Source organism: Maylandia zebra, linkage group LG23 (assembly GCF_041146795.1).
Source record: "Maylandia zebra isolate NMK-2024a linkage group LG23, Mzebra_GT3a, whole genome shotgun sequence".
Classification (NCBI taxonomy): domain Eukaryota; kingdom Metazoa; phylum Chordata; class Actinopteri; order Cichliformes; family Cichlidae; genus Maylandia; species Maylandia zebra.
In genome coordinates, this window is record NC_135188.1 from 15,379,089 (window position 1) to 15,397,050 (window position 17,962).

General features: G+C 40.2%; 1 protein-coding gene across 3 annotated transcripts in view; it reads right to left on the minus strand.

The window, feature by feature from the left end:
* The window catches only part of tgfbr3 (transforming growth factor, beta receptor III), a 71,411-nt gene that overhangs the window by 12,902 nt on the left and 40,547 nt on the right, over positions 1–17,962 (minus strand). For 2 of the 3 annotated variants that reach the window (XM_004552887.4, XM_004552886.4), the window contains exons 5-13: positions 11,497–11,680; positions 9,363–9,525; positions 8,784–8,931; positions 6,363–6,540; positions 5,982–6,235; positions 5,079–5,228; positions 3,364–3,462; positions 2,700–2,888; positions 1,168–1,455 (exon numbers count right to left, since the gene is read on the minus strand). In XM_004552887.4, coding sequence (XP_004552944.3) covers positions 1,168–1,455; positions 2,700–2,888; positions 3,364–3,462; positions 5,079–5,228; positions 5,982–6,235; positions 6,363–6,540; positions 8,784–8,931; positions 9,363–9,525; positions 11,497–11,680 — 1,653 coding nt within the window. The remainder of the gene's footprint in view (positions 1–1,167; positions 1,456–2,699; positions 2,889–3,363; positions 3,463–5,078; positions 5,229–5,981; positions 6,236–6,362; positions 6,541–8,783; positions 8,932–9,362; positions 9,526–11,496; positions 11,681–17,962) is intronic. The other variant, XM_076880748.1, reaches the window with a different exon arrangement.

The window sequence follows — 17,962 nt, forward strand, 5'->3', positions numbered from 1 at the left end:
TAGTGAGGACTTTCATTGACATAATGGTTTCCCTAGCCCCTTACCCTAACCATTAAAAATGATTGCCTAACCCTAACCCTTACAAAAAAAAAACAAAAAGAAAAACATGACTCTATTAGTGGTAGAAATAAGCTTATAATTATTTTTATATCTAAAATATTAAATAATTATATAAAAAATATTATATTCATATCAGATGGATTAGACAGTTTCCTCTTGCACTGAGATTGCAAATAAATGTGTGATTTATAAAAACTAACAAAAAATTATGTGGGAATGTTGAAGACTAACAATTAACCTCACAATTAATTTTAAAAGCACAAAATAAAGCACAATAAGACTCAGTGTTTTGTGGAGGCTAAATCCCCTCCACAATTCTTTGGAGGAATCTGTCTGCCTTTCTGGTTTTAATATAATGTTTTTAGTTTATTTTTAGGATTTTTTTATATATATACCACACTTCCCATTAGCTCAAAAGGTGAATTCTTACACAATAATTTAATCGAAGGACCAGTCAGTCAGATGGGACAAGTACAGTATACGCCAAAGAGGACCGTCGAGGGAAGGAGAAGAGGAGCAGAAAAGTTTATCAGGAGCTTTAAAGGAGAGTATGGATGATCCAGCGGCCCCTAGGACCGTGCACTAAAGCTTTAACAAAAGAGAACTAAATCAAACTCTTTTTCATACCTAACCATAACCTAATTGTAACCCTGACACTAAAACCGCATTTTGAGCCTTCAAACCTGTGAGGACCGGTGAGTGTGTCCTCACAAGTAACTGTTGGTTCTCACAAGTATAGTAGAATGCAGATTTCGGTCCTCACAAAGATAGCTAGACAGGAACACACACACACATATATATTTATTTTTTTGGGGGGTGGGGGTAACATTTAGGTAAGACTTACAGAAAGTAAAAGACAGAACAAATAACAGAGGGAGAAAAAAAAAGATGATTATTTTGCTCAGTGGTCAGCCACTTGGGAAACTGTGCATCGATGCATGGTTCCCGCTTAGGTTTGGGGGCAGACCTGACACTGAATGTTGCAGGTCAGCCGGAGTAAAGATTGTCTCCTACAGGCCCGGCTGCTCAAACAAACACTGGTGATACTCTGGGAGACTAAAAAAAAAAACACAGCAATGGCTCTTTGGGGAAGATTATTCTGCATACCTGTGGTAAATTTAGATTCCTCTGAGATGACTTTGAGCACAGAGACATCTCACAATGCAGGAAAAGCAGGGACACTTTGAAAGTTGAGTTGAAGATGAAGCTGAAGGTTTTCTTATCCATCTTTGTAGGATGGACAGGGAATTGAGGATAGTATGTGACGGAGGCATCTGTTGGACAAACTGTCTCAATGAGTGTGTACTCTGAGGACACGCTGGGATTGGAGTCATGAGAAATGAAGCACGATATGATGGTGAACCCCAGTTCTGGATCTGATGCAGTTGATGTGATCTGGAGCAGATGAGAGGCAAGTAAAAACAGATTTTATTTGTCAGTTGTCGTGACAGGAGTCTTCATGAAGTGAAGTGACAAAACTGAACAACAACACAATACTGCTCTGATCTGATGTGAGCTTTACTTTATAATATAATCATTTCTGGAAGAAAACCTAATCTGCTGTTGTCTGAAGAAAGTCTGCAAAGTAATCTTGTTGGACAAAACATGCAAAATGAAAAGGTGTCATTTTGTATTTGTGTTTCTTTAAGACAATCGCAGAAACAATAAATACAAATTATTATTGTGTTTTATTGCCTAGTCCTAAAATTGGGAACAACGATAAACACAAATACAAACAAACATAATTTACAAGATGTTAAAATGCTAATTTAAAGCTGAAACAATCAATATTTTCGTGTTAACACTGGGCAGGACAAAAGGGGCACAGTCATGGTGAGAACCCTCAGCTCTAATGAGCTTCTGGTTTCTTTTAGAGCGTTGTTTTGGTTTTATGCTTCAGCTCACTTTTGCTGTACCAGCAGCTGTTCGGGAAAAATAAAATTCAAATCCTACCTTTTACTAACCACAACAGAAAAAGAAGTTCAAAAGTTAGCAGGCAGCTGGTGGCAACTAAAGTGCCAAATAATTCTGTCAGCAGCAACCCAAAGCTGAGCCAAAATAGACTAAATAAGTCTTCTAATAGAAATATTGTGATGTATTTATTGCTGCCAGTGTAAAGATATGCAAAACAAAACAAGAACGACTGCCTGAAAGGTGAGAAACAAATATTTAGTCATGTTTTACTTATTTCTCAGTTAAAATAAATGCAATGCACTTAAGAGGGAAGGATAAAGACACTCTGTGAGCACTTTGTATTTACAGCACACTGGCTTTGTGTCCATGCTGTGAGTGAAGCATCTCATGCTGATGTCCTCCTACATCACCTCTTCAAAGGACTTTTCAGTCTTTGCTATCTCTTATATGACTAGCATAACTACTGTAGTGAAACAGATATTTTTAGCCAGATGACATGCAGAACTGTGATATAATAAAAGCAAGAAGTGAAAGAAATTATTAGCTTTTTAGCTTGAAACAGTCACAATGCTCTTACTGAGCAAAGGGCTCAGGAAGAGATTAAATCTGGAAAAGCTAAAGCCTCAGATGGAGGCAGATGGTTGCAGTTTTCTGCCAAAAGTTTTCATTTACACCAAACATGTATTCTGGCGGGAGAGGTAATGTATTATAAATGCAAAACATACCTCCACAAACACTTTCTGATTTTGTGAAACGGTGAAGAAATTCTGGCGTGCAGGGTTGTTGATAGGCAGCGAGTCGTACAGCTCCATGTTAAACGTCATGTTGTTGACCGGTTGCCTTGGTGGTTCCTGTACAATCCTGGGAGCTGAGGTTTCCTGATTCTTAGTTTTGCTTGTGTATGTGCAGTTGAACTGTTTGAAGAATAAGGCAAAGCCAAAACAAATATCAGCAGGACTCTGACGTTACATTCCACGGCTAAGCACTCTCACTCCACATGACTGTGTGTCACTGTTTGACCACATTAAGACGGACCAGGAACAAAAGAGATATGTATAAACAAGAACAATAAGTGGGAGACGAGGACTGGATGAGATAAAGGAAACTAAGCTAACAAAGAAAAGATGGAGAAACTTCAAAATGGAAAATGGAAGGTCAAGTTCATTAAACGGACATCATGGAAAGATGGGGAGATTGCAGCAGCCAGAAGAGTCTTTACTAGCAGCCCAAGGGGCAGTAGGAAACTGGTGTTTCTTCCAACTATGCATGATTTACTGCAGTTGCGCATATAGAGATACAGTTTATCAGTAGTCTCAACTTGTCAACTTTCCCCTTGCAATGAAGTGCAGATCTGACAGAAAAAGGACCACAATGATTCCAGAGTCTTACCAATATGGTAGATGAATCGAACGTTTTCACGGGAAGCATTCTCTCGGGCCCTCTCTGGTCGCTATTCCCATCTTTGGTCTCAGCATGACTTACAGTGACCTGCACATCAAAAAGAAGTTTGTTACTAAGCCTACGCTGACAAACCTGAGCACAACAATCAGCAATTGACGGAAAGTTTACACAAGATTTTTTCCAATTTTTTCCCCCCTTTTCTACTCCTTTAGTATTGCCTCATTCAGGCGGAGATTTGAATTGTTAAGAGAGGTCGGCAAAACATTCTTGCTTAAATCTGGGAATGTCCTGTGGCCTCAGTGAGACAGGACATATTTCTAATTTCTCAGTGGAGTAGTGGCATGTCAGGGCCTGAGATGAGTCTGCTGCTTTAGAGAGAGGACTGTCTCAATGACACTAACAGAGCTGTTTTGAAGTTTGCTGACCTGCCTTTGGTGCCACTGCTGAAATAAATCAACATATCACAGCAATGTGGGGACAACAGCCAAAACACATTAGCTTTGATGAGTGGGAACCCAGACAATGAAAATTAATCTCCTTTGACCGGAGGTCAGAGGTTGTCTGCACGTCCAAATGCTAGCACAAAAGATGACCTTGGACTTATGCCTGGGTTTTTAATCTGCACTGGACAGAAAAAGTGTTTTTTCCAAACTTCCCCGAACAAAAGATTTTAAAAGGCCAGGGTAGAAGTGATTCATGCTTGCTTGTTAGAACAAACATGCTGAATGAATGCATTCCACAATAATGAAGATAACTGGGGATGTCTTAATCACATAAAAGCAAGTGATCACAATTAGATACAAAAATGAGTCAGAAATGTAATCATTTTCCCTGCACATATTGTCCATATTTTTCCAGTTTCCATTTGTACACAAAAAGAGCATGGCTATCAGTGGACATCTTTATTAAAAAAATATTTATTTATGACAGGTGTCAAGCCTCTGAGTGAGCATTTCCCATGGCAGTGCTGACATTTAAGCACTGGTCATGGTCAACACCCTAACAACTAATCTAATCAAATTAGCCTTCAAAGCTTTCTGCCAGATCTTTTTTAAAATGTGATTTATTTTCTTTGAAAGAGTATGTGTGTTTGAGTATTTAAGCTCAAATGATGATCTTTTTCTAAACTAATCAAATACATTTATTCTCTGAATGTACTTAAACTGCAAGTGAAAGCTAAAAATACCTTAAAATAAAACAAAAAGGCTTTCTGACAGTGGGTAAATCTTTCCCTGACTTCAGAGTGTCACAGCTCTGTACTGCCCATAGATATCAATGCTTTAACAAGCCCAACATCTTAATATGTTAAACCTAGGCTAACACACATCTATTTGCATGTTAGTCACTCAGGAATTGTTTAGACAAGCAAAGTTTGACTTTGGCACGTGGTTAAAACTGTGTAAAGGGTGTATTTCAACAAAAACTAGTATCTTTTCTAAAGTTTAAACAAGTAGAAAAGAAAGTTTTCTGACTGAAAGCCTTTCTGTTAAAATGTTCTCATTGTCTTCTCATTAAGTTGACAAGTTAAAATAAAGCAAGATAATTATAGGGATTTTTTAGAAAATGAAGAGTGTTTTGTAGTTTATTTCAATTTAAAATTAAATCATATCTTTGTATTTATAGTAGCAACTAGAGGTCTGATATACAGAGAGGGCATTTTCAAGTAATTTCAGCTATACTGTAACACCACATAATATACTCACAGAATTGAAGTAGATCGTGCTATCCTCTATGGTGAATGCGGTGGTCTGACAGCCAGTCAAAGGAGTTTCCAGAGTGTAGTGGGTGGCATTGACTGTTGCTTTGCATTGTGGGTCTTGAAGTGTGAGGCTGGCATTTGTAAACCCGCTTGCCTAAGTTAAGAAAAAAGAAATAAAAAGACAAACATGGATGGAGATCAAAACATTTTTCCGTTATTAACTTTTCAGAATTGTAAAAAGAAAAAAAAAGGAGAAAAAAGTCCAAGTACTTGTGCAAAACCTTGAGTTCTCAGGAATAAACAAATCCCACAAGGTGGTCTAGCTCCAGCTCCCAATTACAGCCTATGCCAGTTTCCATTCTGTGATGTGGGCTGATTGAGCTGTCCCTATGTTCAGACGCCAAATGCTTGAAACAGCCCTGCCTGCTTCAGTGATTTACTTTTTCTCATTTCACTTTTGTAGATCTGAAACTTGCTATCCCCACACAACAGATAGGTGGGCTCAACTGTCTCCATAATTATCCACATGTAACCATTAGACCAAGACAGCATCATTATTTGGTAACAACCTCAGCACACAGTGCGTGCTTTTTGAAAATAAACAACACAGCGTCATGGAGGTTTATGCTAGTATTTTGTAATCGCTGCAGAAGACATTCATTCAGCCTTTTAATTGGTCTAGACGCTGCTAGTCTTTTTGGATGAGCTCCATTTTGTTGTTTTCCGCTCTTCTTGTCACATTTTGTCACACTGACTCTGTGTCGTGTGAAAAGAGACGCAAAAGTAAATCAACAAAATGCCTTTCTCATTGATCAGAAGCATAGAATACATCGATATTTAAAATAACCATTATTTGTAGCCTGTTGGGCTCCGGGCAGAATCAGAGAATGTCCGGTTGTTTACTCACCTGAAGACTTTGTTTGTCAATGCTGACCACCATCCTTTCTTTTTTGCACTGCACACTAAGGTCAACATTCAAAACGATTTCGGGCTCATTGGACTCGTAGGGCAGGTGTCCCAGCGGAGGCATGCCCCCAGTTGTAAGAAATGGAAACGGCAGACCGGATCGTCGCAGTGGCGTTCCATCTACAGGAAGAGGACTAGAATCACGCAGGATGGCGAGTTCGGGAGGTAATTTGCTCTCCAGAGAATCCACGACATCTAGAAGTCACACGTAACCTTATGAGGCTGATTTTCCATCCAGGAAACTACACCTACAACTTTTTACAATTGCACGCTAGTTTTATGCTTCATCATGAATGGAGGATGTGATTCTTCTTCAGCTTACCTGGCTCTCGAAGTCGGATATTGAAGTGGTTTGCCACGGGAGTGCTGGTGTAAGATGTGACTGGATTGTGGCCACGATCACTTGCCCACTGGATTAAGGCTTGTGGCCCTGATGGCAAGTGCTGCATGGGGGATTTGGACACTAGTGCCTGTGAGCCAACAGTCACTGTATCAGAGGCCTGTGGAATAGAACTCTCATTAGATGCTTTCTCAAAATAACAAGAAGAGAAATTTAAGTTAGCCAATACAGAATCTGATTTACAAAAAAAAAAAGAAAAAAAAGAAATATGGTTTACTGTTCAGGTTTTATCACAGATATTCAACTTCAAGTACAGTCCTGCACTTATTCTGCATGAATCATGTGTGAATCATGTGAATGAGTGTGAGGTAATGGGCGTGTCGCAGCTCGATCATTGCTCAGAAACCAACATGTTAGCTTGCTCCTAAAAATTTGCGTCCTGCCCTGCTGCTCCCCCAGTGAGGGAGGCCTCATTCTTTCTCACAACCATTTCCCACACATTCAAGTCTCTTGAGCAACACTGACGAGAACCTGCTTTCTGACAGATCGAGGCCTGAGTTTTATTTTGGCCATCATATCACTAGCGTAGCTGACGATCTCTCACACATTGGTTGCACAAGCAGCGTATCCTGTGTACCGCTGCTGTCAAGTGAAAGTCAAAATGTAAGCAGTGGGGGAGCTAAAAAATGACTGACCTTTTGGATGTTTAAGATAAATGGTTGAGAGATGTCAGCTGTTGTAACCGGTGCAGGTTTACAGTAAGCTAGTGTTACACTCAAAGTCAACCATTTAGACACACATTCACCATGTATGTTACAATCTTGTAAACATCAATTAAAAAGAATAAAAACAACAGTGATGTTAGGTTCTATTTGAACAGTTCAGCGGGACGTAACAATGCTAGAAGATCATAGCAATGTCTGTTGCTGTGTGATGCACCGCTACATGCTAAAGTTAGCAGTTTCACATATGCACAAATGAGAACTTTAACACACTGATCTTTACAAGGTGTAATCTTCCAATCATATTAACATTAAGTTGTTTGCTAATTAGCTCTAAAACAAAATAAAGGAAGGAATTCAGATTTTCCAGAGGCTGCTCTCATTGTGAAGGCGATTCAAATAAACTGCACCTGGGACCACCACATTAAACAATCCAGGGTGTGTACACAGCTATCACACTAGTCAAACGAAGTGGTGTTTGAGGGCCAAACGTGCCGGAGCATGGATCCTCCGGTGAAAATGCATCCCTTAGTTGTTACATTTACAGCCAAATTGATGTTTTTCTTTATGTTTTGTACATCTACTAAACTGCTAGCGAAATATAATCCAATAGATGAACAAAATTTAACTCCGTAAAGTTGTTTTATACACAATGCATGACACTCAATTGTTCTCCCCACTAAGTGTTATGGATTTTTGACCTGGCATTACACCCAAAAACCTGATCGACTCAGTGTATAGCAGGCAGCTGTACAAACATAGCATGCCTGGCAAAAGTGCAGTGTCACTGCTGCAGCAGCGAGTATCAGCATTAGACACTGAGGAAACGCAAGCCCTCTCCCACACACGCAGACAAACACACCTCAGGGAACACAAATATACATGCTAGAAAATGCAAACTTAAGAAAGTGGCATACAAAATAAAAAAAAGGTGTTGGTGATTCTCTTTCAGTTCAACTGGAATTGTTTTTTTTACTCCAGGAAAAGAGGAGCTCTAAATTCCAGCCTTGCAGCAATTGTGGTGGTTGGACCACGGCCAGTTGTGTATCGACATGATCTACAGTTAAACTATTCTTCTAAAGTGTGCATAGGTGTCATATTCTTATGGTTCCCGAGGGTCCTGAGACTTGAGTGGCAGTAATGAAGATTTAATATCAAAACTATATGCTCAAGCACACCGTTGATATGCACAAACCCATATTTCTCAGTAAGGTGTATACTGATATATTGTAGTAATTAGCCTCTGTTTGTCTTTTGTGTGTGGTGAGGAAGCCCGAAAGCCTGAATAAAGCGCTCCGCGTATTTCACATTATGATTGATGGGAAGCAGCTCTGGCCCAATACTGCAGCACGCCTGGCTCTGAAAATATATGATGCCCTCTTCACTCCAGCCTCTGGCTCTCTCAAAGTGATGACAATTCCTGGAGGTGCCACAATGACATTTCACAGTTCCTCCTAACCTGTTATCCCCACCCTGTCCCCCAGCGTGGACCAGGCACCAGTTCAACACACATTTTTGCTGTGACAACTTCTTTGGCCAGCAGCGTAAAGTGTTGACATTTCTGTCCGCGACACCTACAGTGATATGTGATCAACTATATAAAATCATCCGTGATGCCTGGAGAGCAAAAAAGATATCATTTGATGGAAAGCCTTTGTCTCTTGTAATGCTGCCAACTTACCACCACATCCACATTGCCCGTCACATTGTGGACTTTGACGACCCAGTTCACAGATTTAGCGCATTTGAGCAGCAAGACAACGTCTCGATGTACCCAGGTACCTTCCTTCAGTGGCCGCAGATCAACTATGACATCCACCTGGAAAGCACTGCAGGAAAAAAGGAGAGAGAAAGAACAAATAATAATAGATGGTCAGGTCTACGTAATGTTACTGTGCCTTTGTCTGGCCAACTAATTAAAAAGCTGGAGGTATTCCCAGAAAAAAGAATGCAGACGTATGCAATACATAACAGATAACACCGCAGCAAGATACAACACATTCCCAGATTTTCTGTCTTTTGGGTGTACAGAATAATCACTCCACTGGGGAGTGAGGACATTATCTGGCAAACTGGAACGTTAGACCAAGTTTTGAAATCTCTTCCTCAAAAGAAAACCACTAAGTGAACATAACCCCCCTCCGCCTTCATGTTAGTTCCCATCCAAAATAAACTCCACAGAGATTATTGAGAGCATCCTGACCTCAAAAATAAACCGTGACAACATGTATTCTTGGCCTCTGCAGCCTTGGCTGCTCACCTGCTGGCGTTTGGGGCTTGGAGCTCAATGATGTGGACTTCTTTGTCTTTGTGGGGCACAGAGAGGATGCAGCCTTTTGATGTCTGTGGCTCCTTGTAGCTGCCCAGGTAGTTCAAAGACAGGAACTTGGAATCAATCTTGCAGGTGTCAGAAGACAGTGGATCTGAAAGTGGAGAAAAGTTTGTGTTACTGTTCAGAGGGGCTGTGAAACTATTTTGATCCTGCAAAGGAGAAATATAGCTTCTGGTACTTCTCTACCACAGAGAGGTCAGAGCCTGATGTCAACAACAGAACAGCAACCCCTGCTCTAGTGACGAATTCAACGTCCTGCTCACGAAACCTTCGGAAGACTGAACATTTGCTTTAACCCAGCTGTTCCCATCTACAGCAGAGTTGCTCTTGTAACCCTGCAGCTACTATTCACAGCACTAACAAGGCCCTGGGTTGTGCGCCCAACGAGGTTGGGCATGCCCTGGTTGGCATAATCTGTCTTGCCATCAACAGGGAAATTAGATTTTATGTGGGAAATCTTAGCAAGATGTTTTACCAGAATTCTTTTGCAATAACAGGACAATAATATTCATGCTCAGTCATCAAAACTTCTTGTGTTTTTTCCTTCAATTTCACAACAGTTCAAAAAATTCATTAAGATGAAAAGTTGTGCTCATTCTCAGCACAACGGGAAAACACAGACAGATGCTTCCTTATTTGGCAAACAGAACTTTGGACAGAGTGTAAACTGAAGGCTGGCACCTTCCTCTCCGGAACTCTTGTGGCACTTAAAGAGCTGAGGAGAGACCTTGAGTGTGGGCATGCTAGAAAGCAAAGTGAGGATCTCTCCATCTTCATGAAACACTTCTGAAGATGTGAAGGAGTGGAAATCTACAGCTCTTTACTTGAAGTAAACATCATGGCACTCTGAGGTTTTGCCAAACCACAGCCCCTAATGACACCAGCCAAGAGCGTGAAGGCTGAGCAACCTCTCCGCTCTCCACAGAAACTAACAAAACACAGAGAGAACTTACTTAGTGGAGCCATTAATTTCTTTCTGGACACAAGCTTTGCTCTATATTCATGTAGTAATAGATTCTCATTAAAAACAAGTTATCTCGTCTGAGAGCTGATGAAATGCAGAGTCGGATGTGTTGTCTGTTCACAATGTGAGAGCAGAAAATAAAGAATTGTAATTCTGCATCTTGAACATGTGTGAAAATCAATCATAGCCACCCTGGAGACTCCTTCTGTGCTCTTCACTTGAGAAACCCTCCTCCCTCAACTTATTGAAAAAACCAGAAAGAATTTGTCTAATTCTTTCTAACCTCATCTTTCCCTCCTAACTTTTTTCTTTCCTGGTAAAACTACCACCTATTCCCCCAACTACAGAATATGACACCTTGCACCTTGTTAAAAAATGAAAAGCAGTACTGTGTGTTTGTTTGGCTTCACTATAAAGTCTTCTGGTGTATTAACAGCAAAGTAGCAACTACTTTAGTGTCTGTAAGCCCCAAAATTCAGTAAGTCAAAGTACTAAACTCATCATTTTGGCTTCGTAGTTCAGCTGCCATAACTTTTGTTTTACAGCTACATTTTTCATTTCTTGTCAAACACAAAAACCCTTGCACTGTCGATAACTGCAGAGTTGTTGCTGACAAACGTCTATGTGTGGTTTTTTTTGTTTGCTTGCTCTGATACAAGGATTTTAAGTTTGAAATAAGGATGATAAAAGCGTGACATTTCCAATTTAAATGGGATCATTTTTTTTGTCTTGTAGAGAAAGTACTTGCCTATATATATGTTTGTTTTTTTAATGTATTGGCTTTATTCTGAACCCAGTCATTTTTAAAGATGTTACAATGTTACAGAAATACAACCATTTTTGTTCTGGGTTCCAAGAACTCTTGAGGCTGTAAGCAAGCAAAACTTAGGAATACCACAGGCGGCCTGTTAAAAAGTGTGAAAGGGTGACTGTCTTTTGAGGGAAGGAAAATCTTTTTCTAGCGTAGTGCATGTAAACCTCTAGCCTGGGCTAAAACACAAAAGCTAAGTAAAGTTATGAAAGCTAAAGGGGAATGGGGTGGAGGAGTGCCTTGGGGCCCAGAGCTATGTTTGGGAATTTTGGGAATCTGGTGCACACCTTCTCCGACTTTGATGTAGATGTCTTGAGTCATCTTGAGCTCAGAGAAAGAGGTGACTGCCCTGTACTTCTTCTGGGCCCAGTTGAGGAGTTGCTCATTGCCGTGGGGAAAGGTCTCTTGCTGTATGCGGGTGAAGAGGGAGAAGTTTTCCGGCTTAAACCTGACCTGTGAGCCCATAGATACCTGGAGGAGAAGAAAAAAAGCAGGAGTGTAAGGAACAAAGGAACTGTTGGGATAAAACGTTACCTGCTCTATATAACGTGTTTTCTTCAGTTTTTTCAGCTTTCCTCACGTCCAACTCAATTTCAGAGAAAATGTTTTCTGTTAAAAGTGTTTCACTTGTTGAGAATTACATGCACTTCAATGTTGCTCATTCTTATTGCGTCACAAAAATATAAACTGTAAAACACAGCAAAGCACTAACTCTTTAAATACGATTGAACTTCTCACTTTTTTGCAAAGCTTGTACAAGTATGCTCAGGATATTTCTACACATGTTCCTCTACACAACCAGGTGTCTGGTTTCCAGTGTAGTGCGTCATCACAAATGTATAGTTGTGTTTTAAAGTGGCCACAAGGGGCTACAGATATCCCACGAGGGACAACACATATCTTTGACACACACACAAACCAAGAAGGCAAGCACATTTACATATTAAAAACAGAAAATACAAACTTTTTCAGGAAAAGACCACCTTTGCAACTTACTGGAATTCAGAGCTTCATTTCAAAGACATAAACATTCACATACATATTTACTGAAAGCCTACCAAACATCCAAATGAATCCTAGCGCACGGTCTAGACAGCCCACCTCCTTGTTTTTCTTTCCTCCAAGGTATATTATCTGTATGCATGAGCTGAGACAGTGCTGGCAGGTGCAATTGAAACAATAAATCCATTTGAATCTGAGAAATAATACGTCAGACCACTTCTCTGTGATGAGTTTATGAAGTTGTCCCTAAATTGCAATCATGCTTCAATGATAACAGAGTAATATCCCTTCTGACTGTTTAGGCTTTTCAGACATAACTTTTCAAATCTCCACATGCACAACATCTGTCTGACCTCTGGACGCTCCTCTCAGTGTTCCTGGCATTGTCACCAGAGGCTGTAAATACTGCTGCCTAGGAGACAGACATTGTCGAAGAATTCAGGTTGACTTTATTTTTAGTGTGTTTACTACAGTAAGAAGCAACAGAAAGAAAGATGGCGAAGATGAGAGGGGTGGTGCGCTAAGCTGCCGGGGAGGGGCCGGGGTATCCTTGCCAAGCTCAGCAGAGTTTATCAGTTTAATTGCGGGAATACGACCATAATTAGTCGCAAAGAATTAGAGGGGAAAGCCTGAAAGCCAAATTAGCTCCAGGCCTTCCAGAGTGCTGGAAACCTCAGGAATTTGAAACGGGGAAGTGAGACACCCACTCTGGGCTTTAACAAACTCTCTCTCTCTGCTCGGCCTCTCTCTGCACGCCTGGTAGACCAAAAAGTGCTGGAAACCAAAGTGTAGTTTCTTAAATGGCATTTATAAATATAAATATACTGTACTGCGTACTGTTTACATAAGCTGTCATTCAGTTCTCTGGTGCTAGTTTCGTTGCTGGTGTACTTAAACAGGGTGCTTTAGTTAATCCATTTTGCTTATTCTCATGTCAGGAAACTCTGGAAAAAGATCTTAAAGATGATTGCATTGTATCCATGTCCTTATAGGGCTGTAGCATGGACTGTATATATTTTGAAACCCAACATCAACAATTTGGCTGCAACCATGTTTGTCTTTTGGAGCCAGAAGTGACCGTATTTGGTCGAGTTGTTGAACTGCTAAGTTATCGGTTAATCCTAGCATGCCTAGTTAGCAAGCTGCTTCTAAAAAGTGTGTAGGTGCAACACAGTGACACATAGGGTTAAATAACCTAAGGCACTAGAATTTCACTCAACAAAACCAAAGCATAAACGTTCTGTGCTACACAGTCTGCCATATTATTTGTTAGATATTTCCATTGAAAATATCCCAAAAGACACAAAAATTGCACAAACTGGTAGGGAGGGCCCCGTTCAGTGACGTAAATTAGTGTAAAGTGGACACTGTAGGAAGTGAGCTTGTGAGGCTTTCGATGTTGGCTTCGTTTTTGGGCTCCAGCGGTTCCCGACTGAGCTGTAGAAAAGAAATACTTGTGAAGTAAAATTGTCTCTACTCTCGGGTGGAGATCTGTTTTAACAAAGTGCTGCCATACTGAGTTCTCTGTAATGGTGTCAGTTATTTTGAAGCTGAGTCACAGTAAATATATTAGACTACCAAGCTGGGGAAGTCAAAATTTGCATGTTTCAACAGAAAGTCTGATGTTTCAGCTTCCAAAATTATTGGATCAGTTCTGGAGGCTACTAATGTACCACTCTTTTTCTGATTATAGTAACATGAGCAAGAAAATCGAAGTTTAAAGACATGACTGCCCTGAATAGAGAGACATTTCTCAAATTTTGCAGTTGTTAGAAATTAACTTTAGACCTCTGGCACTGACATACATGCTTTCATGTTCATAATGGTACTTTTAGTCAACCATGTTACTGAAAGTGGTTACAGTTGGAGAGATTAAATCGTTTTTTTTCTTGTCATTTCTGCTGCCCTCTTAAAAAAGAAACAATCTTATTCTCTATTAGATTTTTACCTGGATAAATAAAGGATTCCAGAAAGCTGATTCTGGTCATCTGGTCATTGCATTTTCAGTGTTTTCAATGAAGGATATATTAAAAATCATGTAAGATAAAAGCACATCTGCCAGTCCTGAAGATCCCAAACATTTAACAGTATATTTCCGGCTCTTTCTGCCTGTATGGATCAACATGTTATGGCCATATGTGGAGCAAAAGGGAGACAGCATGCCAAATGTTTGAGATCAATTATCACGAGCTGCGTTCTCACTGAGCAACACCCTTAGTCTGGGAAATTGCAAAAAGCTGTTTGGAAAATAAGAGGTGTTGCAAACACAGGAGGGTGATGGAAAGTGCAGAATGAGTTGATGGATATTATGAGCATGCAATAACTCTCTGATATTAATGTGATAAATGCTTTGGTGGCTGATTTGATCTTCTCTTACTCAATGAGATACTGGGACCTAATCATGCTGCTCTCTGCATATGTGTTCCTGTGAACTGGCAGGCTCTGTTGTGGAGAAAACAATACCATATGTCTCAGCGCCACTCTGGAGCGTTCCTCTGCCATTACTGTCTCCAAATAAAAACACTAGTGGCTACCCATGGTTTCCATTGGTGATTACAGTGAGGAGGGAGCTCAAACTATGAGCCTACAAATAATGAAAGAAATACTAGAGTGAAAAGGCAAAGTTTGGCAACCAGGCAGTGGACAACATACATGCCAACAGCTTAAACAGTGTTGTTCCATGAAAAGTCATAAAACATTTGCTCCAGATCAAGCCTTTCAAGCGAAGATGCAACACAGCTCAACCTCAAACCCACAAGAAGAAATATATGCATTTGGCCACAAAGTCAGCAAAGCACACTTTGCAGATGTCTCACTTCCAATCATGGTGTCCCCTTGGTAAAATAAAATTTGGCCTTTATTCAGTGTTCATATTTCATGTCAGTTTAGAAACGCAATGATTCCCACCTGCAGGTGATTGACAAAAAGCACTGTGGAAGGCATGTTTTACAACAAAAGTCTGGCATTTTAAAAGCCATCGGAGTCCAGTGGCCAACAGTAACAGTGTGCTCAACATCTCTGAAGCTTTTCCAGGCAGCCCATCTGTGTCCATGGAGCCCTGAGCACAGGGACCAGGAAACAAGGACTGGCAGGTCTGATTCAGAGTCCTGTTAGTCGCAGGAAACAGCCTCTCCAGTGGAAAGGCAAGTGAGGGAGGTCTGGCATAGGGTTTCTATTCTGAAGTGTTAAGTCCAAAACCGACTTAACTTGACTCTTTGCTCTCACTAAAGCAACATCTCAACTCCTTTCTAAAGCAGAAAGAGTGGAAAGTTCCTTAATGTGCTGACCTTTTTTTGCATCAGTGGTCATGGTCAGTTGTCGTTTCATGTGCAGTACCAGAAACGAACCTTTTCTACCTCATTAAAGGCGTGGATGTCAAAGAGCCCTGTGATGAACCTTTCCAGGGTTTACTCCACCTTTTGACAAGTGGTTAGGGAAAAAAATGGATGAAGGTAAAAGCATAAAGCAGGTCTGACCAAACATCGATTAGAATTAGTTATGACAGTTATTGGAGATGACGAAGATGAATACCAATTAACAGTTAGGAGAAGACTCAAGCAAGATGTTGAGTTGTATTTCAGTTTTGTGGCATGTTAAGGAGGTGTCACTGTGGAGAGAACCTGAGAAGATCCGGGACTTCTTTGGGCAATGTGCAGCAGTCAGGCTGGTGGATAAGATACCAACACTGCCAGAGGGCTCAGTGCTGCCACTCAAACAGAAATACTTAACACCTAATTCAGCAGGGGCCCCTGTAGTCAGTCAAAGCCATTAGTTCGGCCTACAGTGTTTAAATTCCCTTTATCTCTTTTCAGCTCGCTCAAAAGCTGCTATTATGTGTCGGACAAATATTTTACTAAAGTGCAAACAAGAGAAAGCTGACGCCTCGGTTTGGTTGGGTCTAAAATGCTTCAATTTAATGAATACTGTGAATTAAGTCAAAGATGTAAGAATACATTTTATCATTTAAAAAGAAAATTCAATAAAAGATATTGTTAATTGGAGATTAAGCTGAAGTTATTAAAACCTTGCCAACATGGTTACACTCACAGCATTAGCTCTGCCTCGAAGTTTTCTTTAAAATGATGGTTTTCAGCTGCTGTCTGTTCGCCACCACTGACAAGGGAAGATATTTAGTGTGATGCTGACCTGCTGGTCTTTGCAGAAACACTCATCTCACTGGCCACACATTATCAGAGCTTAAGAAAACACAAGCTGGCCAGATGCTCATCCATCTGTATGAAATGCATCCGTTTCTTTCTGACATGAGAACATTTCCATTTGTACAGGAAATGATAATTAAAAGGGCTGTTTAGCACTCAGGCCTAATATCCTAATGTAGTAAATTTCTCTGAAAACTATGATCCCACTCAAGGACAAACAGATCCCATATTGGTTAGTGAATTTTAGGAACTTCAAACATGTCTGTTAATGCTTTATTTAAAAAAAAATAACAGATTTTCTAAATTTCTCTAAGAATAGAAGAACCCTTTCTAGGATACACGATGAGTAAAAACAAAACCTTGTCAGCTAACTATGTAAACACTTTATTGTACAGGAATCACTCTTGATGCAGAGGTGATGAGACCTAATATGACTCTGTGATGAAAGTCCCTGTCACACAAGCCTATAAGGTTTCATAAGATCTAGCAGAGGCCTATTAATACTCAGTGAATTACTGTTCTAAATGTCAACCAGGCTGGGACACACAGAACATTTTATTGGAGTACGTAGTTCTTAAAATTAGATATGGAGAGGTGACAAATTAAAGGAAAAGAAGTTTGTTTCAAGACATGACTGAGCCTTTACGGGAGAACCTCTCTGTTGAAAGTTGTAACATAATACACAAGTGGCATTGTCTCTAAACCAGTTTTCAGTAGTAAGAACACATATGAAGCAGACTATGCTCTGCTGTGTGCTACATGTGAGACAGGGTACTTGAGGACAAGCTAATTCTCCAGATACTGCCCAATGTTCATGAGTGAAGACAGCTTTAGCGAGGTGTTTGGTGTTATGTGCCCTTGGCCCTCTGGTTATCTGTAAATCAGACTCTATAATCCATCCCTCATAATTTGTTCACTCTTTATTTAGATGTCTCTGGTCTGGTCTAATGAGCTGGAAGCCAATAAAAGAGAACAGGAAGCTTGTTCCTCCTCTTTCTTCTTCGTCCGTTTAATTCTGATGTTAGGTTAGATTTTGCGACCATTCCAAGGCTCGTCTCAGTGAATTTGATGCTTTCTGTTGATTTTGGCTGGCTAATCACTTTTTTGTTTGGGAGTAATATTTGATTACGGTTAATATTTTGGGTTTTTTGCTTTTGTTGTTGTTGCTGGATATGTTAAGCATCGTGCATTTGCTTGTGTGTTTTACAGTGGGTTATGTTGGACAACTTTTGTATACACCAAGTGGAGTCTATAAAAGCTGAAATGCATTTAGCATTTAGCAACTGGTTCCTAAGGTTATTACCAGTGTTTTTATGATAGCAGTGGAGAGTGTTTAACATGTCAGACTCAAACATTTCACATAGGTTTTCCACCAGTTTGAGAAATGATAAAAGCAAGATTAACATCATTCTCAAACTTTTGGCAAACTATTCATTGACTGGGGGATTATGATTCTGGAAGATACAACATCTATCAGGATACAAGTCTGCACTGGATAAAAGTGATGACCCACTTTATTGACTTGTAGTGACCCTTTCCTGTAACAGGGCCAGTAGACTGAAGCGCTGCCAGCAAAAAGCTCCCAAAGTCA